Below are 27,361 nucleotides of genomic sequence, written 5' to 3'. Positions count from 1 at the left end.
TGATTTATGTAACGAGTCGTGCTACAGGACACAAACCGCATACTTAGGCTTTAGCCAAAAGATCTTCCAACGGGAGATTAACAAAGTTAGCGCACTTCATTGTTTGGATGTCCGGTTTCTATGACGGTTCACATCCATCGCTCACAATTTACTAGTAAATACTTTACTGTTGGAATATGGAACAAAGCAGTCATGTGATCAAATTGTTACTTTATAATAGATAATGAAAACCAGACTTTACAACCACTTCAAGAGGACACAAAGATATCATAGGGGCGTAAAGCGTTACCTGTGATAGGTGTCAGAAGTGGGCGTTAGCCTCATCACCTTTATCGAATATCTATTCCACACTTGGTACAGGTGTACCGACAGATAGATTTGAGGAGAAGGAGCCTTAGAATAACTAAATATGGGGGTGATTGAAACAGTCTTTATCTTGATAAAAGCTCAGTATTCCCGTCTTATTACCGGCATCTGAAGTCTTGAGATCACCTGATTTCCACTGACCTTGGGACCTTGGAATCCCCATCTTCCTGGAACAGTTGAAAAAAAAAATATATATAAACGTACCCTAAATGCTAAATATACAAAGTCTCTTGGTCAACTAGACAGAGACGCCTATCATGACATATGCAATGAAACCTTAAGATTGACGAATTCAATGCTAATAATGAATGCGTTGGGGCCACCCCCTTAAACCAACAACTCTACAGTCTACTTAGGGGCGGCACAAGTAAAAACACCACGTACAGTGCCCTTTTGGTATTTAAGGACCTGTTCATCTCTGTCAGTACGAGTGGAGCTAAAAAAGAGAAGTGTAGGAAATTGGGGAGACTTACAATGTCATCGACGCTGGCATAGGTACCAGCGCCCAGAATCAACATGCCGATGAGGAAGATAAAGCCATTGACAATGGCCAGGATGATATTCTTGCGGTCTGTCCACTTTCCTTCGCGGAGGAGGAGAAACCACATACACGCCGGAAAGTAGAAGGTGAAGCCCGAGATGAAAAGAGCCGATGAGATGGACAGCAAATCATCGAAAAAGGGAATGACCTCGGCGATAACAAAAGCGATGATTGTCGCGGCGAGAACGACAGAAATCCAAGTAATCCAGCCCATCTTGGTGTTGATAAAGCGGATGTTGGAGTTGGCAAAAATGCGACCATGGACTAATCGACCAAATACTACAGTATTGATTGATCCGCTAATGAATATAACTGGCAGCGCAACTCCATAGGAGATACGTCCAAGGAGATCACCGGCCGATGTCAAGGCAGGACTCTGGACATCTTGGCCGACAAATGCATAGATCAAAGCGCCAGTGATGGTATAGATAAAAATCTCAGTCAAACCTAAGACCCAAACTGACTTAGGAAAATCCCTCGGCGTGTGCATTTCATCCATAAAGGTGAATTGGGCCATGGCAAAACTGTAAGCGAAGACGATGTTTGACATAGCAATGAAGGCATCAGTGAAGGTGATGTCCGGCTGCGGCCATGCGGACCAGTCGACAGCGGAGAGCCCACCAGTTGAGTTATGAGCTTGTACTCCTGTACCAATGATGGTGATTCCAATGGCAATAATAATCGATGCAAAATCGATAAAACCTAGGATGGCCTGTTCGGAAAAAAAGGGAGGGATGGCGAGAAAGAAGAGGATAATTGATGACACCACAGAGAATATCACAGAGCAGATGTCGCTTTTGGTAATGTTCATCCACGCGATCGTTCCGGTCAGACAATGAGATCCAGTCAGGAAGATCAACTGAAGCGCGAGCATCGCGTTGATAAGCTCATAACCAAAGCGACCCCACATCAGACGACCGGCATCGGCATAGTTTGCGACTTCAGGGAACATGACTTTGACCTGACCGACGATATAACTAGTGTAGATAGCTATCAAGCCAATGCCTACAGAAGAAATGACGCCCGCAACCATGCCTGGGAGTGAGCTTAGTTAGCTATGCATATCCATAGCCTTGAAAAGTCTTTATAAATTAGTACTTAGCACATACCTAGTTTGGCAAAGGTTGAGGGTATACTCAGACTACCAAGCGCGATAGCTTCGACGATCAACACGATTGTCAACCGTTTCCAACCCAATCGATTGGCCTGCTTGATACCATGATCATACACATTCTGTTCGGCCACACTCATTTCCCCTACCATATCCCCATCGAACGGCGGTGCCGGGAATAATTTCTCGTCATTACGGTCCATGAACTTTGTCTCATGACCATGACCATGAGATATATCGTCAAATCTCATGATGAAAGGTCTGGACAGGGTAGGGAGGGGAAAAGGTAGAGATAAGGTAAAGATGACAGGGAACTCCGAGCAAGAAAAGAACTGTTTTTCAGCGTGAAGTCACTGACGACTGAGTTAAATTTCAAATTTCCTTGACTAACAAAATCTCGCATCTTCTCCAACACGTGGAGTACGACGCTACTCCACTCAAATTCTATCCAACAACATCGCCGCAAGCAGTTTGAGATCGGCCCGGGTAGACCGGCTAGGAAATCCAATGCACCCAGTGTAGATCAACGAGATAACAGATATGGGTTCACTTTTATGTAAAATGTAAACTACAAGATAGTGTATCATAGTCTATATTCAATGTTGAAAAAATAAGAATCGATCCGAGTCTCAAAAACGCCACCAACTCGGCAGGCTAGCCGGTAGCTGCGGTCACGTGCCAAATTATGACCAGACCACTCTATGAAGTACTTCTCACTATTCTTTTTGATGATTCGTTCAAAAGTTGGATTCAATTTCTTTGCCCTTTGACCTCTTACCCCACTGTTCTGAGTTCAATTCAAGGGTAAATAAACGCAATAAGACGTGGGGCCCTAATATTCTTCTTGATTCAATTTCCCCGCTGTCGTCATTCCTTCCATTCCTTCCATTCTTCCACCAATCAATAGTGACCGTGAATGATCAACTCACCGGACTTGGCCTTAGTAGTCTGGGCTCTACAGGCGTTGTGTAGCCAATTGCCAGTCTAGATCTCTCGGCATTCCTTGCACTGCCTTCTCCAACTCGGGTGGTCATACTCGCTAACAAAAGCCCTAGCTGTCGAGCCTCACGCAGTGGTTCTTGGATTAATGCCATTTTAACCCCCCCCGGGGATTCTGGCTTATTATTATCACAATACAAGTGCGCCACACAAATATCTCTCGTCTCAATCTTTGCCAAAGCAGCCGTCTTGGCGATTTTGTTCTTGACCATGGCAAAATAGAGCAGTGTATCCTCACGATGCGCTGCAAGTTGGGCCAATACACTTAGGAGCTGGGCCTTGATCCTGGAATCCCGCCACTAAAGCTTCGATAAATAGCTGTTTCGCTGGATTCAGCCCGTCGGACCACTACTTTAGGGCGATCGGCATGTGCGGCGCATCCCTTGCTCGAGAGAACACCAATAAGTGCTCAGCACAGCCCTCTCAAAATACCTACGAGTGATTATCGATAGCAGATGCCCGTACAAATAGATCTAGGTAAATATCTGTCCCGAGGACGACATGCGCAGAAAATGCTTCTAATTTTTCCACAACTGTCTCATCCAAGATGCCGGTACTGCCAACCCCTACAGCTGGGTTTCATTTGTCCATTAAGCTTGACCTAGTGCGAATCACAAACCCCCACCTGTCTGGTATCGATCGAAATCTGGTTTCCGGGATAAAGCCGATCGCATGTTTCCGCTTGACGGATTCCGCATTCTCTAATTGATGCGCTATATGTTGCTCGATGAGGATATTGGGAGCCGTAGCCGAAGGTAAACCGTAATTGATAGAAAATATGTATGTAATCCACAATTGTTGAAATTAATCCAGGCGATCTATCGATTGATCATTTATGTCGTCATCTGTGGAGTACCTATAGGTATTGTGTATATTTATGATGGGCTCTAGTGCGGGGATCATATAGTTCAGGTGTCTTTCCCCTGTATTGGTCCCAAGGCTATCAAATAACACAACGGTAATAATTTTGGACCAGTTGGAACCTTGGAAACCTCTCCCTCCGTCTTATTTTTCAAGGCCATTTCATGCTCCAAGGTTATTCGTTGTTCCACTATTATCGGGCCGAGATGTCAATGTTTATCGGATAAGAAAGTGGAGTTGCGATGTTAAAGAACTTCTACCCCTCAGTACTATTTTCACTCCCAAATCTGGAAATGGTCCATAATAAACCCACTTCACAGCATCTAAATGATCGTAATAAACGATCTATGATAGCGTATGTTGTCATTTGTGATCTCATATCTCTTGGATGATGCGCTGATCAGTTCAGATGCAATCGCTGCAGAACTCGAAAGCAGAGATGTGCTGGAAACCCACCTCTGTCCTGTGCAGCATGTGTAGATGTCGGTCTGACGTGTGTTTATTCAGAGCCTGAAAAGCGTGTTTCTATTACTGAGAGGTCTGTAACCTAGAGGCATCTATCTGAGAGAAATACCTAACCTTTTGCGTAGCTACTATCGCCATCTCCTATCACAAGCACGGGCTGCGAGATGTATGTCCACATTCTTCGATAATAGATATCAGCAGTAAATTGCTCACTATCATAGCAAGCAGTCAGTCAGCTCCGTCAGGTGCCGCATCCACTGTGCCATTTGTATCATCAACGACATCTCCCTCTACTCACAACTCTGAAGACGATGTGCTTTTAGAACGAGATGACTGGTGGTATAAAGGTACCGATAATTTATTCCTCAATCGGTCAGGGGAACATCGTATGTATTTTCATGATTTCATCCTCCAACTTTGATCCTAATATCTAGTCAGATTTCGTCGGTGCATCGTCAACAACCCACTTGGCTAAGCGCCTCAATCCACAAGGCCAATCCAATCTTGCGTGGGATGTGCGACCACTTTATGATGACCCTTTATCTTTACGACGATCGGTGGGTGGTTCCCTTCCACAATTGCCCCCGTATGAATTTGCCAAGAGGCTCTTTTGGACACAGTATGCCTTCATCGGCACAATATTCTCTTTGATCGATCCTGTTCATTTCGAAAAGAGACTAGACTTGGTCTACCACCACCCACCAGACTTTTCTCACAGCGAAGCATGTCTGGTCTATTGTCAGGTCCTACTAGTTATCGCTTTTGGTTTGATGTATTCTGTAAATCAATGGTCTGGTGATGATGGGCCCCCAGGCTTTAAATATTTCAAGCATGCGCTCCGCTTCTTACCAGAAATTCATGAAGACGGCTCCATTTTGTTTGTGGAAGTGTTGTGTTATGTGGCATACTATATGCAGAATCTCAATCGGCGAGATGCTGCTTTCCTCTACGTGAGAGCTCAATCTCCAATCCAAACGTTCTAAAATGCTAACATTCCTAGATTGGGCTTGCCCTTCGTATGGCCATCTCTCTCGGTCTTCATCAAGAGGTTTCCGACCTCGATATTAGTGAGGCAAATCGAAACCGCCGAAGAAAAGCATGGTGGTCAGTTTATAGCTTAGACCGGTACGATTCCCCGAAGAATTTCCAAAGGGGTTTTCAGTGCTTATCTAAGTATTCACTCTCTTCCCAGGCTACTATCCGTCAAATCTGGAAATCCGATTTCACTTCAGGATGAGGACATTGGTACCTTTCCGGCGACCTTGGTATGTTTCAATAACCTGCGAATTCTTGTATCCAATCGACCCGTTCTAAGTATTCAATTCTAGGACGGATCAACTTCCGATCCTTGGCCAGCAATTGTCTTGACTCATTATACCCAGCTATCTCGTATTTTGGGGCGAGTCGGCGAAGGTTAGTATCTTGCTTCCCCACAACAATATATGCTCTGGCCGACTCAATGTTCCCAGAAATTTACCGAAAGAAGCCCCGATCCGGATCCAATCTCATCATGTCTGTGCAGAGCATTACTAACGACCTGTCAAGCTGGCTTCGGCGGGTTCCAGATGGCCTGCGTTTCGAATTTACCACTCTTGACACTCAAATCAACCGTGAAACTGTGGTATGTCCCCCTTTTCCTCTTTGCTCTTTCCCTAATCTCTAATTATTGGATCCTTAGTCAATTAACCTCCACTTCTATTCTTGCATTAACATGACTGTACGCCCTCTTGTTTTTTATATCATTCAGCGTCGGCTTGATGCAAATATACCTGGAGCCTCCAAAGATGACTGGAAAGAGGGCCTTACGTCAAATACTATTGCAGTAATTGAAAGCTGTATCACCAGTGCTCGTGCGACGACAATGATTATGAGTGCGGCCGCAAAGCAGAATCTCATAGGTATGTCACCGCATCAATTTTGCAGCTATGGAGATAAATTATTCTAATCCTCGTTGGGAATAGCGACATATGGCTATCTTGACGGAGAGTATGTATTCAGTGCTGCACTACTTCTCGTGATGGTGAATGCAGCATTTCCACACAACGAAACGAATACACGCGCCATGGAGACCGCTCTCAGTCTTCTCAGGAGTATGGCTGACCGGGGAAATGTCTATCTCAGCTCAAGACATTCCTTGTTACTAGAACTGTGGGCTGCAATCGGGCCCAAGCCTGTGAGAAAGACTAGTCCCATGACGTCGCTGAACCTCACAGTTCATGGGAATGACCACTCTGTCTGCCCCGCGATTCATGAAACAACTTCACCAGCTCCAGATTCAACCGAATTACAGCAACCTGAAATGACTTCTATTCAGGACATATCCTTCCAATTTGACCTCAATGATGACCCTGCTCTTTGGGAGGGGGCATTGGATCAAATTGATATTGATATGGACACTGACTGGATTGAAAATACTTTGAAACGATAAATATGGGAGATTGAAAATAGTTTACTAAATCATTTACCAACGTGTGTACCTACCTAGATGCATAATAAGCCATTGATTTAGTAATTATTACCTAGACAGCTTTCAATTTTATTGATTCCAGTGTTTGAGGCCTTCGGTAGTTCAATTTTGTAGTTAATTAGTTGTAACTTAAAGTCTTGTGTACTAAGTTATACATACATTGCAGACCGTTGCCAAGACATCCTTATCTATGAATCGTCGGCCCGATGATCCTGATAAACCGTCATCGGGCCGACACGTGATCTCCATACAACTGATATTAGTGATCACGAATCTTGAACTCATGGCCGCATTACTCTCCCACTCACAATATCCAACCATGGAAACTCCTGGCAAAATTACTATTTCTATTGACAGAGGTGGGACATTTACGGACGTCCATGCTATTGTCCCTGGCCATTCAGACATTATCTTGAAGCTTCTCTCAGTAGATCCCTCACATTATCAAGATGCTCCGACAGAAGGCATCCGTCAGATTCTTGAGCTTGTAACAGGAGAATCTCATCCTCGTGGCAAGCCACTCAAGCTTGACAGTATTGGCAGTCTACGGATGGGCACGACCGTTGCGACCAATGCATTGCTCGAACGTAAGGGTGCTCGATCAGCCCTTCTCACCACCAAGGGATTTCGGGATCTACTCAAGATTGGTGATCAATCTCGCCCGGCTATATTTGATCTCTCCATGGCTCGACCGGGCGTACTTCCTGAAGCCGTGGTTGAAGTAGAGGAACGTGTGATTCCTTGTCATCCGGCCTCTGATGATCAATGCTTCGCCAATGCCCGAATTGTTCAAGGTGTCACGGATGAAAAATTCCGCATCGCTCAAGAATTGAATCTCGATCAGGTGCGGTTGGATCTTTTGCATCTCAAGCAGCAAGGCTACCAGTCCCTCTCCGTAGCACTTGTCCATTCGTTCGCGTATCCGGAGCATGAACTCCAGATAGGAGAGCTTGCAGAGCAGATGGGATTCTCAGTCACTCTGTCTTCCAAATTACAGCCTATGATAAAGATCGTTCCTCGTGGCATGTCGGCATCTGCTGACGCCTACCTCACTCCAATCATTAAAACTTACATTAACTCTATTTCTTCCAGCTTTGAAGGTGGACTGGAAAGCCAGAATGAATGCCGCTTTGAATTTATGCAGTCTGACGGTGGTCTGGTAGACTTCCGTAAATTCAGTGGATTGAAAGCTATCCTTTCAGGACCTGCTGCTGGAGTGGTTGGCTTTGCCGCCACCAGTTATGACCCAGTTGAGAAAATCCCTGTCATTGGTTTTGATATGGGCGGTACTTCAACAGATGTAATGACCCACTTCGTCCTTCTACCACTCATAGAATAATAGTGTCATTTCTAACATATTTTATATAGGTATCTCGTTATGATGGCCATTTGGAGCACGTCTTCGGATCTAAAGTCGCCGGGGTCCTAATCCAGTCTCCTCAACTTGATATAAACACTGTCGCCGCTGGAGGTGGTTCTATCTTGACTTGGCGCAATGGTCTCTTTTATGCGGGACCTGAATCTGCTAGCGCACATCCTGGACCTGCTTGCTATCGGAAGGGTGGCCCCTTGACTGTGACAGATGCCAATCTGTTCCTCGGCCGATTATTACCACAGTACTTTCCTCATATCTTTGGTCCCAATGAGAACCAGCCACTAGATACCGAGATCACTGCGCAGAAGTTTGAAGAGTTGACGAATACTATCAACTTGCAGCGCCGACAGAAATCCCAGCCCGAGTATACTCCCGAGGAGGTGGCCCTCGGATTCCTCAAGGTTGCCGATGAATCGATGGCTCGACCGATCCGTAATCTTACCGAGGCTCGTGGCTTTGAGACTGCTTCCCATCACCTCGCCTGCTTTGGAGGAGCTGGTGGTCAACATGCCTGTTCAGTAGCTGCTTCGCTGGGCATCTCACGCATTATCATCCACAAGTACTCTTCCGTCCTGTCTGCATACGGACTTGCTTTGGCCGAGGTTGTCAAGGAGTCCCAGGAACCCGTGTCGTCCCAGTATGCATCATCCCAGTCGACACTGCTCCAGAGATTCGATCACATGGCTGCTAAAGCGACGGAAGAGATGCAGGCTCAGGGGTTCCCATCGTCTCAAGTGCGACATGAGAAATATCTCAACATGCGATACGAAGGCTCCGATACTAGTCTTATGATTCTTATGCCTGAAGACTCATCTGACTTTTTGGCCAAGTTCCGTGAGCGTCACTTACGCGAATTCAACTTTAACTCAGAGCGTCCGGTCCTTGTTGATGACATTCGAGTACGTACCATTGCATCTTCCAATATCCGTACAGAGCGCAGTCCGCTTGTACAGTTCAAAGATGCCAACATGCATGATATTACTACTGCTCCTGTCAGCACCACTGAAGCCTATTTTGATGGCTACTCTAATCGTATAAATACTCCAGTCTATCTTCTTGATAAGCTTGAGAAACATAGTCGAATTCCTGGACCCGCTGTCATTATTGATCAGACTCAAACTATTGTCGTTGCTCCTAACACTGTGGCCAATTTCCTTGAAACCTGCATCGTCATCGATTTGCAGAAAAAGGCGACAAAAAACGCAATCGACATTCAAGCTACGTCCCATATTGATCCAATTCGGCTGAGTATTTTTGGCCATCGCTTCATGTCAATTGCCGAACAAATGGGCCGAACTTTGCAAAAGACTTCTGTCTCAACCAATATCAAGGAGAGGCTGGATTTCTCATGTGCGCTTTTTTCCCCTGATGGAGGTCTGGTGGCCAATGCGCCACATGTACCGGTGCATTTGGGTTCGATGCAGTTCGCCGTGCGCTATCAGCACGAGAAGTGGCTGGGTGACTTGAAAGACGGTGATGTCCTTGTCGCCAATCACCCTAGTTGCGGCGGTACTCACCTTCCAGATATCACAGTAGGAAATTCTTCCATTCTCCTTATCACCAGACTTTTATACTGACAAGTACGTAGGTTATTACCCCTGTATTTGACCGTCCTGGTGGCACTGAAATCATGTTCTATGTCGCTTCTCGTGGCCATCATGCGGATATCGGCGGTATCTTACCGGGTTCCATGCCCCCTAAGTCAACTGAGCTATGGCAGGAAGGCGCTGCCATTGAAGGTGATAAGATTGTCAGCAAAGGTGTTTTAGACGAGGCCCGCTTGATCGAATTGCTGGTCACCAAACCAGCGCAGTACCCTGGATGCGAGGGTGCTAGATGCGTCAGTGATAACCTCTCTGATCTCAAGGCGCAGATTGCTGCCAACTCCCGTGGTATCTCCCTAATCCAAACCCTTTTCGCTGAATATGGTGTGGATGCAGTTCAGAAGTACATGTACGCCATTCAAGCAACAGCAGAAACAGCCGTTCGGAACCTTTTGAAAATGTTGTATCAAAAGTTCAATGGGAAACCACTGGAAGCTGTTGAATACATGGATGATGGCACGCCGATATGTCTCAAAGTTACCATCGATGGAGAGAATGGATCAGCTGTCTTTGACTTTGCAGGCACTGGTCCCGAAGTTTATGGTAGCTGGAATGCCCCTATCGCAATCACCCACTCTGCGATCATCTACTGTCTGCGATGCATGATAAATGCGGATGTTCCTCTGAATCAGGGATGTCTGGCTCCAATCGACATCCAGGTACCTAGCCAAAGCATTCTATCTCCTTCTAAAACAGCTGCTGTTGTTGGAGGCAATGTGGTGACCTCTCAGCGCATCACCGACGTGGTACTAAAGGCCTTCGGAGCCTGTGCTGCCTCTCAGGGATGCTGCAACAACCTAACCTTTGGTACCAACGCCAAGGTCGATCCCACCACTGGAGCTGTCATTACTCCCGGATTCGGATACTACGAGACCATTGCCGGTGGTGGTGGTGCTGGTTCAACCTGGAAGGGCGAATCAGGTGTTCAGGTCCACATGACCAACACACGCATCACTGATCCGGAAATTCTGGAAAAGCGCTATCCTACTCTGCTACGACAATTTACTTTACGGGAGGGCTCTGGTGGCCGCGGTAAGAATCCCGGCGGTGAGGGTGTGGTGCGTGAAATCGAGTTCCTCGCCCCTATGCAATGTTCTATTTTGTCCGAGCGACGAGTGTACCGGCCTTACGGACTGGAGGGAGGCGAAGATGCACAGCCAGGTCTCAATTTATGGATGACAAGGGACGAGGAATCCGGCGAGGAACGCAAGATCAACATTGGCGGCAAGAATACAGTCTCGGTGAAGACTCATGATCGAATTATCATTATGACTGCCGGTGGCGGTGGTTTTGGGAAGGAAGATGAATCCTCGTGAGGAGGTGAATATTGTCAATTTTGCCAAATTTAGTAGTGAATTTTCAAGGTTATACTGAGCACATATCCTGATTTTCCAATTTTACAATCCAGACACGTACGAATCTTATTAGCAATTAGAAAATCAATTCATCACTGGCTTGAAATTTCGGGTTTAATATTTGGAAAAACCGAGATTGAATTCTGGTGTGAATCGGAGGCTTCTTTTCTTCCCTACTCCTCTACAATAATGCGACCTTCAAGACGGGGGCAAATGCCTGAAGTCCATGCTGGAGTAAATTCCACTTCGTCATCCATCTTGATGTTTACTGAAGGATTCAAACCAGCATGACGCATCCACTTGCGAACAACACGTCGTGCCAGCTGTAGACGGTAATCCTCATCCGCTGAAGATCGGGCAGGAAGGGTGACGTAATTTGTCGAAGTTGACGATGATAGGATCTCAGGATCCTCGTCGGAGTCAGAGTCCACTTCATCGCTTGCCGTCCTATCTGGAGAATTGGCTCCGGACTTTAGTTCGCCCTCCTGGAAGCGGCCATAGTAGTAATTCTGTCCTGATATCTGCTGGAGGGCGGGCCGTGAAGCTGAATGATGACTCAGTCCCTGCTCTAAGACCGGTGAGGATTTTACCGAGGGGGGCTTGAGCCATCCATCTAAATGCAAGTTCTGATGCACGGAGTTCCAGTGGCGGTTCAAACCAATACCCCAACGACGCCATTTGCCTAGAACTTTCAAGCTCAAGAAGTACTGGCGTAGTATTGTACTGATCATGACTCCATTTTCCTCACTCACAAGCTCATCGACCTCTCCTCCCTCTGATTTCACAAGCAATGATGTGAACCCATCCTTTCCACGCGCCATATACCCGCGCGTGGAGAGAGTATACTCCTTCTGCAGGTCAATCGGCTCACCACCAAGGCGCGCAAATGTGATGCGAGATCCGGGTGGCTTGGATAACGTAAACCCAAATGACAAGTTAGATACCTGCGTAAATCTGCCCTCCAGCGCAGGAAGCTGACTAACGCCGTTTTCAAGGGCGTCTAGTAGAGCCTGGCCTTTCACTCGCACAAGGACTACTGGATCTTCAAAGGGAAAGCAGCTTAATAGATCTTTCATCTTTATGACTCCAGGTTTAATGATCTGATCGGCACGAATAGTTCCACCCGCCATCAAGGCACAGTCGGCTTCATAATGTAGGCGCATCAGATCACATACGAAGTTCCCCAGATTGGATTCGCGTTGGCGGACTGTAGAGAACCTTCCATCTAGAGAACATACCGTGTACCCGACTGGCTTATCCAACTTTGCCTCAAGGCGAGAACAGATTCGATCAACCAGGGCAACCGCATTAGGGTCCTCGGGGATAGAGCGCACAACATCTCTCCTAATGATATTGAAGTCCCACCCAGAGGAGCCATCCTGTTTGCGAAAAGCTTCGATATAGCTCAATTGCCGGAAGTCGGTTCCTGATCGCAGCACATGAGTACCGTTAATAATGTTGTGAGCATAATAATGGTCATGGCCTCCAAGTATAATGTCTACCAGTCCGGGAGGCAAGTTTTTAGCAAGTTTGTTGTCATTGGGCTCTCTTTGGTGGGATATGACCACCACCAAAGAAGCTCCTTGTTCTCGAAGTTGTGGTGCCAGCTCCAGCGCGGTTTGGCTGGCAGATTTGTAGATCAAATTCGGTGGGAGAGTATTGATGGTTCCAAGCCTGGTCTTTGTGAGTACAGTACACCGTATAGAAAGACCGAAATGGTCGCTATCGGACTATCTCACCACTCCCTTTCTCCAAGGCCGATCACGCCAATTTTTAGCCCGTTTGACGAAGTTAGTATACAGGTTTTCCCACAATTACCGATCGGTACGTCTTCCCCTAGGCCCGGGTCGAGGACATTGGCGAGTAGCCAGGGGAAGTGACATTGGCCAGCCAAGTACCGAAATTGGGTGACTCCGAAGTCGAGATCATGGTTCTAGAACGAGTGTTTACGTCAGTAGTTTAGCTCTCGCATCCGTTAAATCTCCGTACTTACACCAACACATGCCACATCCGTTCCAATATTGTTGAGGACGGGGACCATATGTTTGCCCTTTGTGACTGTGCTTTCAATACTAGGATTGAAAACATCTCCGGAGAAAAAGGTCAAAATATCGGGCTGATCAGCGAATCGCTGGTCGGAGCGGTAGTAGTTTACAATAGACTGGAATCGGCTAATGCCACCTATGGGCTCAGCAGACCCAGATCTTTAAGGTGGAGTCAGGGCTGGCCGAAATCAATATGGAGGGGTATAAATGTCTTACGAAACGTGGTACACGTCGTTGTAGTGCAATAAGCGCAAGTCTGGGGGGCCAGTACGCTCGGTCGCAAAAGTGACGGAAGAGCCGTCGGATTCTAGTGGCGACATGGAGGATTATAGGGAATATGACGGAATGAGGAGTCTTGAAGAGGGGTCTTGGAGAGGGGTCTTGGAGAGGAGAGACGTGTGTTTACACTATCGGAATGTGCCCAGGTGGGACAAAAAATCCGGGGAACCCGTGTTCCGTGCTGCCTTGATGCCTGAGAATTACATTGAAGTCCAGCAAAAATAAAGAAAAACCAAAAAATAAAAATAAAAAATAAAAAAAAACGACTGAGCCAAATGGACAACACCCGCGCCATGCAAGAAAGGTATCCAAGAATTTGAAAAATACAGAGATCCAAGAGCCATCAAATCTTTTGCTCCGTTAATGTCCAACGCCTTCTTGAGTGTGCGTCGTGGCTCGAAGATGAGTTAGCTCCCCAAAGGCCGCGTTGAGAAGGGGTACGTTGTGGCAGCTTTTTTGTCCAGCCTGGCCGGTCAGCAGCTCCTGTGGAAAAGGCTCTGTCATGATGATTGACAGGATGACCCCCAAAGTTGGGCACGAAATCATCGTCCTCATCATCATCTTGCTCGATTGGCGAGGAGAGAGAGCCCCAGAGACCGCCGGCTGACCGAGGAGGTACTGTACTGGTCGATGAACGTGGAGAAATGGACCAGTTGCTAGGGCCATTTCCTGATCCTGAGATCGGTCCCGTCGTTTGAGGGGATGCCCGAGAAGACAAGCGATTGCGATAGTACGGGATAGCTGGCACAGGCGGCGGTCTCGAACCAGAGGCAGATGAAAGTGAAAGAAGTTGAGAGGGATTGACACCTAAACGTAGGTGGTCGGTAGACGCTATCAACTGCAAGACATATTCCTGGGAGACGGTGGGGTTCTTCTGCGTCTCTCGCGAGCCTGACATCTTGTCCGAATCTGAGATTATACTCTTTAATCGATCGCGTCGCACGGCCATTGTAAGCGAAGCAGTACCGATATCAAGTAGGACAGATCGGTCACTCAGGGAACTAATCAAGGCGTTACAGTCGGCACCATGAGTTATGATAATAATAATAGTTTGGGCAAGGCGTTTCGTAGCTTTTGTGTCATCGACGACAGCTTCTAGGTCGGATGGAGTCGTCGGGACGGGCTTACGGTACCAGTCGATCATCTGTCTAAAACCATTGTCCACACGTTCATGCATTTTGCCCCACTCTTCTCCAAACTCGCCACCAGTACCCCAGAACGGCGATCGCATGCTGTCCCATTGGTAATCAATCTTGGTACAAGCATCTCGTGCATGGGAAACATATCCGGAAGGTATGGGATCCAAGGGAGACACAGCATATCCAGGAGTGGGAGGCACATAAGCAGCATCTACTACCGGGGGAAGATCGGTTTTGAGGGGACCGAGAGTATTTGGGGTGCGGCTGATCGGGGACTGGACCTGAATGGTATAGGAACTGGCCCGCTGTCGCTGATTCCCTAGAACTTTGGATGAATCCGGGGAAAAGAGAGGATGATCGTCTTTTTCTTCGTTTAGCGAGTTTTGGTTCGACTGGGTACCCCAACCGCCAGGAAAATGACCTGAAATGGTCCTCGCTCCCTCTCCTGTCGTTGCTGATGCTGGGATGGTCTCACCCCGACGAAGTAATTCTGCCTTGGCCAACGCTACCATTCGGTCTGAGTTTGGCGGTGGTGTGATCAATTCAAAGTAGTCTGGTGACAGCCACTCTCCCAGGAATGCGTCAACGCGTAGGAGAGTTTTTAATTGGGGAAGGGCAACGTCGGAGGCAGATGGTGAGCCAGTCTGGTCTGATGGTTCTAACGGTTCAGCACCCGATAGGTGCTGACTTAAGCCAGTACTGACACCTATAGCTGTTTGAAGACAGCGTAGGTATGGGGAAGTATGAATGATGACATTATATCGGTTGCACAGGTCCGAGAATGCGGGGATGGATTTGGGTTGTACATTCGCCGGGACGTCTGGAGTCTGGGATTGGTCGTGCTCGCTCTCGGATCCTCTGCCAGAATATTCTGGTGCTCGTAACAAGCTTGCGATGCGCACTCCCAGTGCACGAGATTGCAGCCAGCCACCGTAAGAAAGAGGAGGATTGTAGGGGGTAGGGGATGTTAGATGCCAGCTCTTGTCAGCGGCATCCAGGCGAGCACCATGTCTATGATAGTCAGAATGGAGTAATCTTGATAGAATTGGCCAAATTACCTGGCGATGAAAATAATTGGTGGAGCTTCAGCCATGAAGACTATTCTGAATGTAACAGAAGGCAGGGAACGATGAGGGCGGGGCAGCTAAAGTAAATCTGGCAAGAGGGGAGCTGGTCAAGGATAAGAACCCAAGGGCCCTGTATTGGTTTAGGAAGGCATAACAGAAATGAAGGGAATTTCAGAAGCTCCAGGTATCAACAGAGTAAGTCAAGGAAAAGAAAATATATTCACGTTTGACAGAAGGAAAAAAAAAGGCGGACATGTGATGATTATGTAACACACCTTGTCTGTATAATTCCACTGTCTAGTTCGTCTCAGCCGGTTAGATTTTTGGTGTAATGGGAAGGACAAGGGAAAATGAATTTGAATTTGAAACAGGTAAACCATAATTCATCATAATATCTTGACACTTCAATGCTGATGGTCTTGATATTCAAGAACAAACAGTGCAAATACAGCTTTATCTGCGATAAGAAACAAGGTTGACATACATGACTAAGCCTATTGAGCTTAAATTTCGGTATCCGAAAATCAGCTTGGAAATGTGATACTAATTTATAAAGGTCAAGTGAAGACTTTGATTGATTGATTGATGATGATTGCCGAGGTCTATGGATATTTGGATTGCCCAGGTGTATGCTATTTAACCATTTAGCCTAGCCTCCTTTCACCCGCAACTTCAAAATATCCGAGGTCGAGTTTCAACTTCCAAAATTTGACGACTGGGAATTCGAAATTTTATGAGTCAACTACAGAACACATATTATCCAGAAGTCCAGACGACGGATCATGCGCTAGCCCCCTGTATTGCAACATCCGTATGTACCAAGCCGTACTACATCCTCCTGAGGACCCAAATCCAATTCACTTATTTTCTCTCAAGAGGAGCTAGGTATGGTTGAGAAAGAGACAGCTTGCCTGTGAAAGTCCCAAATTCCTAGATGTTTAGTATTAATGGGCAACATTGGCCAACGAAGGGACAAAGCCGGCTAGTGTGTAGATACGTTTCTTCCAAATTGGGATATTATTCTGGAATCTATATAAATACTTCCGATTGGCCAGTTCTGTGAGGGGAAACCTGATAAGTTAGTAAGTGGGGTAATTGCGTGCTGCCACTTGTATTTCTTCTTTCCTTCAACTCTACAAAACGATACTTGTAAATTGTACTATACGTGGAAATGGCTAGAGTTCTTCTGACTGGTGGCAGTGGATTTATTGCCGCTCATATCCTGCAAGCCTTGCTCGAACGAGGGTTTGTAAAGCCAATTGCATTGAGGTTTCAGTTTATTAATTCACATCCTTGACAGTCATTTCGTTGTCACTACCGTCCGGTCTGCTGCAAAGGGTGATAAGATTCTCGCGGCGTATCCCAATACACCTCAAGAGAAATTATCATATGTGATTGTTGAGGATATCGCTGCAGACGGAGCATTTGACGAGGTGTGTTCATTTCAATATGAATCGCAGTGGCACTGCCGTTGAAATCAGCCTCTAATTTGTCTAGGCCGTCAAATATGACCCTCCATTTGAATTCGTAATTCACACAGCCTCCCCTTTTCATCACAAATTTGCAGATCCACTCGATTTGCTCAATCCAGCAGTCAATGGAACCAAAGGAATTCTCAAAGCAATCAAAGCTCACGCACCATCTGTGAAGCGGGTCGTTGTGACTTCTTCATTTGCAGCAATCGTCAATCCGGACTTCCCCCGAAGGTTTATGACGAGACATCGTGGAACCCAGTAACTTGGGATGAGGCCATAGCAGAGCGTTCAAAAACCTACCGTGGCTCGAAGAAGTTCGCAGAAAAGGCGGCATGGGACTTTATTGAGAAGGAGAACCCTGGATTTGACCTGGCTACTATAAATCCACCTCTGGTGTACGGTCCAGTTGTTCATCATCTTGAGGGCCTCAGCAGGCTCAACACTTCCAACCAAACAATCGGCGAATTTGTCCAGGGCAAGCACACAGCAGATGAACTTCCACCCACTGGAACTCTCTTGTGGGTTGATGTTCGTGATTTGGCTTTGGCTCACGTTAAGGCAATAGAAATTCCTGAAGCTGGTGGAAACCGATTTTTCGTTACGGCGGGCTACTGCTCGACTAAGAGAATTGTTGATGCCATTCGACAAAGGCTACCCGAGCTAGCAGCATCTCGTCTCCCGAAGAATCCTATTGAAGATTTCCCTAAAACTGTCTATGGCTATGACAACTCGAAAACCAGGAACATCCTGGGTATCAATTTCCGTTCACTAGAAGACAGCATTGGCGATACCGCTGTCTCTTTACTGCAGCTAGCGAACTAAAATCACCATACGGAGGATAAATTTACAAATAGAATGAAAATCACTTAGAAGCCCCAGTTTACGAAAGTCGATATAATTTGTGAATCAATGTGTATTTTCGATCGTTGAATGTCCCGAGGTCCATGCTGCAGGAAACCAGGTCGTGTCAGTTTTGAATTTCCCTTTCGCAACCTCAAATTATAGCCAATGCGAAGGCTGAGAAGCCTGAGAAGCCTGCTGATAGAACGTACCATTATTTTTATTCAAAGTACTCTGTACTACGTTAGAATTGTCGTAGGTCTTTTCCACCTTTCATTGTACGCTTTTCATCTTTCGCCGACTGCATTTCATAGGTAGCAACTCTGTCTCTAATTACGGAGTAGTTCACGGAGCTTGCTTCATAAGACTTTAGGCTCTCAAAGGATTAATTATCACGATAACAGTTTAAAATAAACATGTCATCTTAATGTTGCGGATATGTCCAGAATGCCCGTTGCATGTCTGTATATCACAGTTAAATGCTTTTCTTAAGAACATTGGTTTCATACGAGGCATTCTAACGAGGCTTCCATAATGATCTCCCTTGGGATATTACGTTATAGATAAAGAAGTCTGAAGTCCAAGTTCTCCGAATATGCCTCGCGATCTCGTGAAAAGCGAGGACTAGTATTAAGAATAGTGACGATCAGAAAACGCTCATAGGTGGCCTAAGAATCAGTCTTGGAATAAAATCAATACGTTCCTGTCATTCTATCACTTTAAAATTCCAGTAAACCCCAACATATTAATTGAATAGCAAAATCCCCTTAAGAGTACGGGATATCTATTCTGGATATTCGAATCGTGGACAGAGGAAGCATAGTGCCTGCTTTTATTGATTTATGTTTCCTTTCGGGTCTGATTAGTTTGATAAACTGCTTTGACTACTTGTGTTTTCTTGCAGCCAGTCTCTCCACTTCTGATCGCTCAAGATTGATCTTACACGAGCCTCAAGCCATTCGGTGTTTCCCCAAAAGCCCCAGGAGGCTTGAAACCGACACCAGTCAACCAGAGCTGTCTCCCAATGGCGTTCAAAGTTTTCCCAGTTGTAAAGACCCGATTTCTCATCCTGGATCATGCTGGCGCGGTACCGCTCAAGCAATTTCTTTTCGCCATCACGCATCGTCAGTTGATCAGGCAAAGGCCCATATGAGTCAACAAGCATATGGAGAGGAACAGAGCACGTGAATAGCTTCGCAAGATCACACACCCCGAGGCCTATTCCGACATATTGAAAATCAAAGAATACCACATTCTCTCCATTAGTAGTCGTGAAGAGGTTCTCCGACTTGACGTCGCCATGGATATATGACTCAATAGGCCTCCCACGTGGGGTTAAGAACTGTGCAACCATCTCGGCTACAGACAATGAAGAATCTTCAAAGGTGCTGCTGCACAGGGCTACTGACCACTCTGATTCGTCTTCGGCAAGAGAAGTGTACTCTTTGCGCCGTGTCGAAAGATATGTATACCCTCCATTGAGCCAAATCCCGCCCCTAGTTTTTCGTGTGCTTTTTTCTTCTAAGGGAGGCAATATATATTCAGCAAGGTTGTACGGCTTCAACTCTAATGAACGGCCGTGAAATTTGGCGAGCCATTCCAATGCCCCACAAACTTGTGCGTAGTTCAGCGCGCTCCTCTTTCCTCCGGCTATAGGAAACTTTGGACGTAGATCGACCATAATCATAGCCATCAGACCTCTGAGTTCCTCGTTGTCCTCGCCATCTATGCCACGCGTTGAAGCAAGGCACTTGGCAACAGCAATGTCGTCGCCAAGTAGCGGGGCCACATCACTATAAAAGTACTGCTCCACCTCGTAGCTCAGCATTTTCCGCAAGTGTCCCTCGTCCGCATTGCTACGGGGAATGCTTGGGGGCGATATGAGCTTCAGTACGAGAGGGTATGTGGTTCCAGCAACTCCCGATTCTAACCCACAAAGCTCGTCAAGTTTCCAAGCTGCTTTGTCAGTCGCTGCTCGAACAGTAATTTCACAAATTCGTCCATATCCGGCCCACAAGGTTTGTAAGGTACTGCATGAAACGAGTTCGAGGGAGTGCCATAACAGCATAATGGTTGCGACGCGTTCGGGGGAATTGACGAGTGGAGGTGCCATCGCTGGATGTTGTCAATTAAATGACATTGGTTCCACTGAAGGATATAGGCTTCTGGCATATCAAAATGCTAACTTTCGAGGTGTAGTCAAAGGCGGAAGCTAAAGGCGGTTAGCGGGAAACGTGCGGGGATGAATGTGTAAAGGTTGAGTTATAATAATCACCTATTAATTTATTAACTAATTTTTTCTTCTATTAGTATTGAGGGACCTAAAATATTATCTCTTAAGTAAGAGGGTCTATAAATCTAGGAGTACTCTTATAGTAGCTAGTCCTAGACGGCTTAAGGATATCATAGGATTCTTTTACAACTTATAATAAAATTTTTAATCTAATATTACGAATCTCTTGCTAATAATATATATGTGGAAAGGAATTACATTGTAATGAACTTTTGGTTCAGTATCTCAATATCCCTTCACAATTAATCTTACTGATTAATTACAATAAGCTGAGTGGTCCAATGCGTCAGCTTGAACTGTTCTTTTGAATGTACCCAGTTTGATGCAAAGATCAGAAATAAGTTTATAATGCTTTAATAAAGTGCAAACTCATGACGATCTCCACTTAAGACATTTCTGGAATAAGGGGCTTTCAGAGGCGTAGTATAACCGGGCTGGAAGTAATTTAATTAAATCGATTATTGAAAATACTTTACCGGTCATGCCTACACCTACGTCTAAATGTGATACCTTAGGGCATTGAATTCCTCGTTACACTTTTCGGCCTAGGTATGTAAATTGGGGTTTGTGGTTTTAGTTTCAGAATCGCAGATATTAAGGGTTCATTGCGAGGATTCATCCTTCTACGGAGTATACCACCAATCATGACAACCCACTATATAGTAAAACATTCAATAAGCTGCTCTTTTCTCTTGGGTCTTTTCACTTTTCATTTAATACTCAAAAGCTGAACTGCAGAATTAGCCACAATGAAGCACTATATTTTTTTGATTTTTTACCTTTTTACATTTTCTGCTTCGACCGAGCATCTGTTCGTGAACGAATTATCAGAGGCTCACGTTCAATCTTCAAGAGCTATAGAATCTTATGATGGATACGTCACCAAAGGCCGAAGATATTGGAAAGACCTTCAGTCTACCCTACGTGGTGACGACTCTGTTGATACTATTGGCATCAACATAAATACGAGATGGACTCTTTCTCAACCCAGCAGATATCGAATTCAAGACAATGATAAAAAATTCTGCCTCCAAAATATGGGTATTGATTCTGGCTCAACAATCTTTGCCTCGATACTAGCACGCCTTCGGACGAACACAATGATATTCTATGGGACACTTATTGCCCCCCAAGTCGGGGTTCTAATTGCCAAAAACTCATTTGCCTCGGCCTACAATCCCAACACTAGGCAGGATGAAGTGGCCCCTGATCGCTGGTCTACAGTCATATGGTCAATCTGGGAGTTAGCTTGTCGAATGTCCAGGATTGACAGCTCTTCGCTCCGATACGTCTTGCAAGACGCGATTATTAACGAGGAAACTAATAGTACCCTTTTCACAGCCGTTTCTGCCATGAATCGCTTAGGCACTGATACCTCGGGTAATCCACTTGTCACAACTTGGACTCCCGAGGATGACCAATTTTACGCGGCGATTGGAACGCCAAATGGTGTGGGTGTCGTTTATCTTCTGAAAGACCGTAGCAATGCGCTAGAGCGGACGATTTCTAAGGCTTCAACCATTTGGGTCGCGAAAGAACAAGTTTTTTATATGTGGTTTGAACTGGATGATTATTGTGTCTGATCTATGTTTCGGATTGGAATAGTAGACATACTATGATCTAGACATGATCATGAGCTTGGGTTGGGCCAAATATGTAGAATAATCTTCTCATGCATTTCTAGAATGCTGCACGCATTCCACTTCTTCACCCCTTCGTGGGCCTTGTATGAACGGTTGTACCAGATAGCTGGCCCTTTCATGAATTACCAAATTATTACGGACTCGCGTTACTAAGGGCGCCTTTCGATCGAACTCATCATCTTTGGCACCTTCATCCCATTCGACTTGACTGGTAGCTTCCAGATATTGATCGCTACTTTAATGACACCATTTATATTGGATGTAGGCCAGGAAAAGACTGGCTATTCCCTTAGTGGAATAATCATAAGCATGAGTACCCAAGAACGGCAGCAGTCACTAAGGACCAAACACCATTTTCAACAGCTAAGTTATCAGTTGTTATCTTTTACTTAGAAGATAAGATTTATTGAATAACAATAATTCAGTAATGTATTTCATGGCGATTCTTGGAGGAATCAGGAGTGAAGCTTTACCGCTAGTTCTCTTATACTTGACTTGTACAGCTATGAACTTTCCCCTTAACGCTACGTTTATATTCCTAATTGTTTCATTCAATATGACAAAGAGCAAGTCAGTAGACATGTTCATTGGGTTGGGTAAACCCATACCCAACCCAACCCAACCCACAATGGGCTGGGTATGGGTCAGAAATTTTACCCAAAACCCATATGGGTTGGGTATGGGTTTGAAGTAAAACCCACACCCAGCCCATAAACCCATCTTTTTGCCAAGACTTTTATTTCACGTGATATTTGTCACCTAGTTAGTACTAGATTGAGGCGAAAATTAGGCACTAAGGCACTAATTACCCTAATTTAGTTTAGGTTGAGGCGAAAATCAGGCATTAAGGCATCAAAAATACCCATATGGGACCCATACCCAACCCATACCCACGTGGGTTGGGTTGGGTATGGGTATGGGTTTACCTTACCCCTGATGGGTTGGGTATGGGTATGAATTTTGACCTATACCCAACCCATGCACATGTCTACAAGTCAGTGGTTTTCAGCACCTGTCGATCAACTACGTTGAAAGGACAGGGTTCACACGTTGCACTATATACACTGGAAAAGGGTATGGTTCGTCCTAGATTCTTAGTATATACGTTGTGCAAAGTGGTGTGAAATGTGTTCGATTCATGTAGCTACTTGAGTTCCTAATATAGTTGTTCCCCCGTGACTCGGGGGTCTGTTTGTTCCGTTCCGGGTTTATGGTATTGCATGATTGCAATATCCATGTTCCGACACTGGAGCAACTTTAAAATCTCGAGTCGCTATATACATGGATCGATAAAATAAATGAATGTGGATAGGTGCACGATATGCCCCCGAGTGCCCTGCATATTGTATCTGTTGGGTGGCCGATTTTTGTTGAAGAATCAGCCTTTGTGCGGGGTAAAGAAAGTGGTGAGTGGGAAAAAAAATAATAAAAAGTGGACAACACGAAAGTGGGCTTTTCCTAGAGAAGCCAGTCTCCATTTCGTCTTCTATCCGTGGTCCTCTCTGGCGGCATTTTACTGATCCCCTGAGATCAGAATGGCAAATGGTATTCTGTTGCCTTATTCATGATAACGGCGGCGTTCGCAGGTTGAGCCGTTGCTAATTCCCGGAAAAAGGATAATATGGCGGACTGCCACATGGTGTACCCTCCTTCTGAGGATTCCAGTCTGCATAAGGTGTTCGGGAAGCGAATCGGATGCGGTAGGAGTCTGATTTGGGCGTTGTGCTTTTCCCGCTGGACGGCTATGTATTCCCTGATGAGCTTTGGGTCATATTTCTTGTCCGTTTCGATCCCCGATTCCGTCGAGTGGATTGTGATTAGCTGTCGGAATGCCATCATCAGGTTGCCAGCTGCCGCCTGGGCTGTTTCGGGTGCGGTTTCTGCCTAGGTGAACGCTGCGTTGGTTGCTCCCGGTGTGCCAAATGGTGCCGATAGTCCTTGACTCGCATGTGTTGTGGTAGGGTCTGCATTTCTGGCGTAGTCCATAAGTGTGTGGAATGTCCAGCTATCGTATTGGATTCCGAACAGTGGTGGGTGACATGTGGCTTTGCTAGCCCCTCTGCATTGGTTGCATTTCTTGCTGGCTATGGTATCGAAAAGGCAGTTGAACGTGGGAAATGTTTCTCCTTCCTAGTTTATGTTTTCGTGTCCAATGCATCTAATACACGTCATGAACTTTGGCTGTTCTGGTATCGCCCGTGGGGTTGTCGGCGATAATACTATGGCGGGTTCCGCTGGCACTGCTGGTGCTCCTGGGGCTGGGGCTGGGTCTGCTGCTGGAGCTGGACCTGCCGCTAGACCTGCCACTGGACCTGTAGCTTTCGCTCTTTTAGGTCCTCTTGCTCCCTTTCCTTTTGCTTTCGTCACCCTTCTGGCCATCGATCGGGTGGTTTATAGTGGCTTCTGGGGGTGGCGTTCTTGTGGGAAAAGGAAGGTTTTCGGTAGTTGGGGTCTTCAGATAATAGGTGGAGGAGTGTTCGGGTGATAGACGAACGGAGAAGGAGAAGGGGGCTTTTCTCTTCTTTTATTTCTGGGAAAAAGGGCGATTTCCGTGTCTGATGCGGGGGAAATCAGGGATTTTTCCTTTGACGGTATCGTGTGATCTGGTTTTCTGAAAGGAAAAATGGCCTGGTGTTTCCGTCGCCGAATTGTCATTGAATGGGTATATGAAAGAAGTATGTTGGATACCGAAAAATGGTTGAAAGAAAGTGGTTGGCGATGATATTTTTAGGGCCGTTTGTCATCGCCGGGTGATGCCCGATTTATGGTGGGTTATGTGGAGAGATTTTCCTCTCTTTTGACCCATTCGACGGTTTTCAAGTTGATTCTGTTGGAGTCTATCAACTTCGTCAGTGCGTCGCAGGGCTTTGACTTGGTCATTGCGTCAGCCGGGTTGGAGTCGCCTTCGATCTAGAGGATCTCTATTTGTCTTCGCTCATATGCCTCACAGAGTGCCATCACGTTAATCATGAGTCGTTTTTCTGTTGTGGAGCCTAGTTTCACGAGACAGTCATATAGGGATTTCGAATCCGTGCAAATGGTGAGTCGGAGGGTGGTATTCAGTATCCGGTCTAGGCTCGTTTTGATGGCGATAGCAGCATCAAAACCATTGGCCATTGCGTATAGCTCTGACGCGAGCACGCTCTGGGTGACCCTCTTATACTTAACGGATGCCTAGTGTAGGATATTAGCGTTTTTGCCCTCGGCTTCTAGGGTTGCAAGGATAATAACGAAGCCAATTTGCGATGTGAGGTCCGGGTTATTTGCGAACGATGCATCCACGAATGCCAATATTTGGAGTGATTCGCGTTATAATGGTATGAATGATAATCCTCTCGCTGTATTTTGAATCTGCCATGATAACCGCTTATCCAGGTTATTTGCATCATCAGCTGTTAGGTTGATGATTTGAGCTGTGTGACTTAAGTCAAACGCGGCTTCTGGCTATAAGACGGTCGCGATGTAGGCACCTCTCGCGTGTTAGGCAATGTACTACTCCTTGATTTTGGCCGGTTCGTGCTGGGTTTTTCCAATTATGGACAACTTTTTACATTGCCATTTTTGGGATAGCGTGATTCCTTCTAGGTTTAAAGAAATCATTCCTCCATTAAACTTTAAGGGCGTTCCGTGGTCGAGTGTCTCACGGTCTTTTGCTAAGAACTTCGCTTTATCTAGTTGCTTCTGTTCATTGGTTGCGAAGGCTAGGTTAGCTAGGAAAAGTGTATCATCCATCTATAGTCCAACGATTCCAAATTCCCCTGCATTGCTCCGGTGCAATAAGCAGGGGTCATATGTCGATGTTGTCATTCCTAGTTTCTCGATATAGTGCGAATGGTATGTTTTAAACCAATGATTTCCAGCTTCAGGGATCCCGTATAATGGTCTGATCACCCTAAGTATCGAGTCCTCTGGTAATCCGAACAACTCCCGGAGTTCACGCGGCGGGCGTGCGAAGAATTTTTGGTTTAGGTTGGTTGTGGATTGCACATAAGCCTAGGAGATATCGCGGAGGTAAAGTTTCATATCCGGTTATATCGCCGCTATAGCCAAGATGATTCGCTGGCTTACGCGTTGGATGGTGGGTGATTGGGTGAGAATCGTCTCTTTGCCGGCATCGTTGAACGCCTAGACTACTAGTCTCGATTTCTCAAAGGCTTTCTCAGTGCCTAGGTGCTTGATTTCGTCCACGAACCGTGAGTTGAATATCCGGGTTCCTGGTGGGACGTCGCTTCGTCTTGCGAATTCAAACACTCCTTTTTCTAGTAGGCCCGAAATCTCCTTTTGCCTGGATTTCTCGAATGGCGTGTGTTGTGCGATTTGTAGGTGGATTATCGGGATTTCAACATGCAGCATTTGTTGGAGGCGAGGTTTCTTTGGTTTAGGGGGTTCCTCTTTTTCTTTGTGCGATGCTCTTGTCTCCATCCTCTCTCCCGCCATGTTCGGCCTTAGGTCGGCTAGGTTCTCTGTCTATACCCTTGTTGGTTCAGGTTGCGCTTCGGTTACAACATCTTCGATGTCTATATGGTATGGCTTTATGACAACCGATCGGAAGGGAGTCGGGCCATGTGGTAGGTTCAATATGCAAGTTTCGCCTTTAAGCGCTAAAAGCGCGAAAGGTCCGTCCCATTTCCCAAGTTGTCCGCCATTTCCTTCTCTCCATACTAATACAGGCGAGTTTAGTAGGAGGTTATGGATTGCGGTGACGTTGGGTCCGTTACGTGTCGCTAGGGCTTCGGACACGTTTCTTGTGGCGCGCATCTTCTGGATTTCCCCTATCGCCTTTCGAATGGCAGTTGCTTATTAGGTAATCGTGGGTGATGGGGCGTCCAGTTCTGTCATACGTGGGTATGCTCCAAAGACGAGAAGGGTAGGTATTAGACCATATGGGCCGGATATGTCGTTCGCGGCTTTTACAGACATCTGAAGGGCGATTTCCCTATTAGTACTAGGGATCTCGTTCATGATGATTTCGTATGCCCTTCGGATCTGAGCATGGTATCTTTCGACGAGTCTAATGGAATTATGGGATTCCACTGGGACAGTTTTGACTTAGGTACCGAGTGTCTTCGCATTCTATTTGAATTCCCTGGATGCGAAGTTCGTGCCTGAGTTGGTGGTAATTAGGTCTGGTGGACCAAGGTATATATCAATCCAGCACTAGCGTAACATATCCCAAGTATGTTTCGCTGTCAGGTCGCGTAGCCATCGTGCTGCTTAGAAGCAGGTTGCTTCATCGATCACGTGGAGGATTGGAGAGTTTTTAATATACATTACATCGATGATAATGTTGTAATTGAAGCGAACAGTGTCTGGATCTTTGATAGTAAACCGAAACCTGCCTAGGGAACGTCCGTATCTCTGGCAATGTTCGCATACTTTTGTGAGTTGTTCGAGTACTGCGACATTGGTGTTCTCGTGTCCTGAGGCGCGTAGCAG

General features: G+C 46.1%; 8 protein-coding genes across 8 annotated transcripts; 4 read left to right on the top strand and 4 right to left on the bottom strand.

The window, feature by feature from the left end:
• Positions 1-714: 714 nt before the first annotated feature.
• On the bottom strand, positions 715-2,269 carry N7495_009160 (uncharacterized protein; the record flags this gene model as incomplete). Its single annotated transcript, XM_057211811.1, has 3 exons — positions 715-774; positions 840-1,942; positions 2,017-2,269. The coding sequence occupies 3 exons, from the start codon at positions 2,267-2,269 to the stop codon at positions 715-717; spliced, it is 1,416 nt and encodes a 471-aa protein (XP_057058674.1).
• A 1,851-nt stretch (positions 2,270-4,120) lies between these two features.
• N7495_009159 (transcription factor domain-containing protein) lies at positions 4,121-6,771 on the top strand (the record flags this gene model as incomplete). Its single annotated transcript, XM_057211810.1, has 11 exons — positions 4,121-4,233; positions 4,288-4,416; positions 4,469-4,509; positions 4,565-4,729; positions 4,782-5,293; positions 5,344-5,468; positions 5,536-5,608; positions 5,672-5,756; positions 5,813-5,964; positions 6,022-6,241; positions 6,305-6,771. The coding sequence occupies 11 exons, from the start codon at positions 4,121-4,123 to the stop codon at positions 6,769-6,771; spliced, it is 2,082 nt and encodes a 693-aa protein (XP_057058673.1).
• Positions 6,772-7,129: 358 nt separating this feature from the next.
• N7495_009158 (5-oxoprolinase) lies at positions 7,130-11,105 on the top strand (the record flags this gene model as incomplete). The annotated part of the gene is made up of 3 exons (XM_057211809.1): positions 7,130-8,110; positions 8,179-9,717; positions 9,774-11,105. The coding sequence occupies 3 exons, from the start codon at positions 7,130-7,132 to the stop codon at positions 11,103-11,105; spliced, it is 3,852 nt and encodes a 1,283-aa protein (XP_057058672.1).
• A 212-nt stretch (positions 11,106-11,317) lies between these two features.
• N7495_009157 (putative 5'-nucleotidase) lies at positions 11,318-13,509 on the bottom strand (the record flags this gene model as incomplete). Its single annotated transcript, XM_057211808.1, has 4 exons — positions 11,318-12,818; positions 12,884-13,077; positions 13,138-13,348; positions 13,406-13,509. The coding sequence occupies 4 exons, from the start codon at positions 13,507-13,509 to the stop codon at positions 11,318-11,320; spliced, it is 2,010 nt and encodes a 669-aa protein (XP_057058671.1).
• Positions 13,510-13,811: 302 nt separating this feature from the next.
• Positions 13,812-15,700, bottom strand: N7495_009156 (uncharacterized protein; the record flags this gene model as incomplete). The annotated part of the gene is made up of 2 exons (XM_057211807.1): positions 13,812-15,618; positions 15,666-15,700. The coding sequence occupies 2 exons, from the start codon at positions 15,698-15,700 to the stop codon at positions 13,812-13,814; spliced, it is 1,842 nt and encodes a 613-aa protein (XP_057058670.1).
• A 1,145-nt stretch (positions 15,701-16,845) lies between these two features.
• N7495_009155 (SDR family oxidoreductase) lies at positions 16,846-17,971 on the top strand (the record flags this gene model as incomplete). The annotated part of the gene is made up of 4 exons (XM_057211806.1): positions 16,846-16,919; positions 16,975-17,107; positions 17,172-17,333; positions 17,381-17,971. 4 exons carry the CDS (start codon positions 16,846-16,848, stop codon positions 17,969-17,971), a joined length of 960 nt encoding a protein of 319 aa, XP_057058669.1.
• An 880-nt stretch (positions 17,972-18,851) lies between these two features.
• On the bottom strand, positions 18,852-20,102 carry N7495_009154 (uncharacterized protein; the record flags this gene model as incomplete). Its single annotated transcript, XM_057211805.1, has 1 exon — positions 18,852-20,102. The coding sequence occupies one exon, from the start codon at positions 20,100-20,102 to the stop codon at positions 18,852-18,854; it is 1,251 nt and encodes a 416-aa protein (XP_057058668.1).
• A 1,280-nt stretch (positions 20,103-21,382) lies between these two features.
• Positions 21,383-21,865, top strand: N7495_009153 (uncharacterized protein; the record flags this gene model as incomplete). Its single annotated transcript, XM_057211804.1, has 1 exon — positions 21,383-21,865. One exon carries the CDS (start codon positions 21,383-21,385, stop codon positions 21,863-21,865), a length of 483 nt encoding a protein of 160 aa, XP_057058667.1.
• Positions 21,866-27,361: the final 5,496 nt, after the last annotated feature.

Source organism: Penicillium taxi, assembly GCF_028828555.1.
Source record: "Penicillium taxi strain IBT 34144 chromosome Unknown utg000006l_segment0_segment0, whole genome shotgun sequence".
NCBI lineage: Eukaryota > Fungi > Ascomycota > Eurotiomycetes > Eurotiales > Aspergillaceae > Penicillium > Penicillium taxi.
This window is presented reverse-complemented; position numbering and strand designations above follow the sequence as displayed.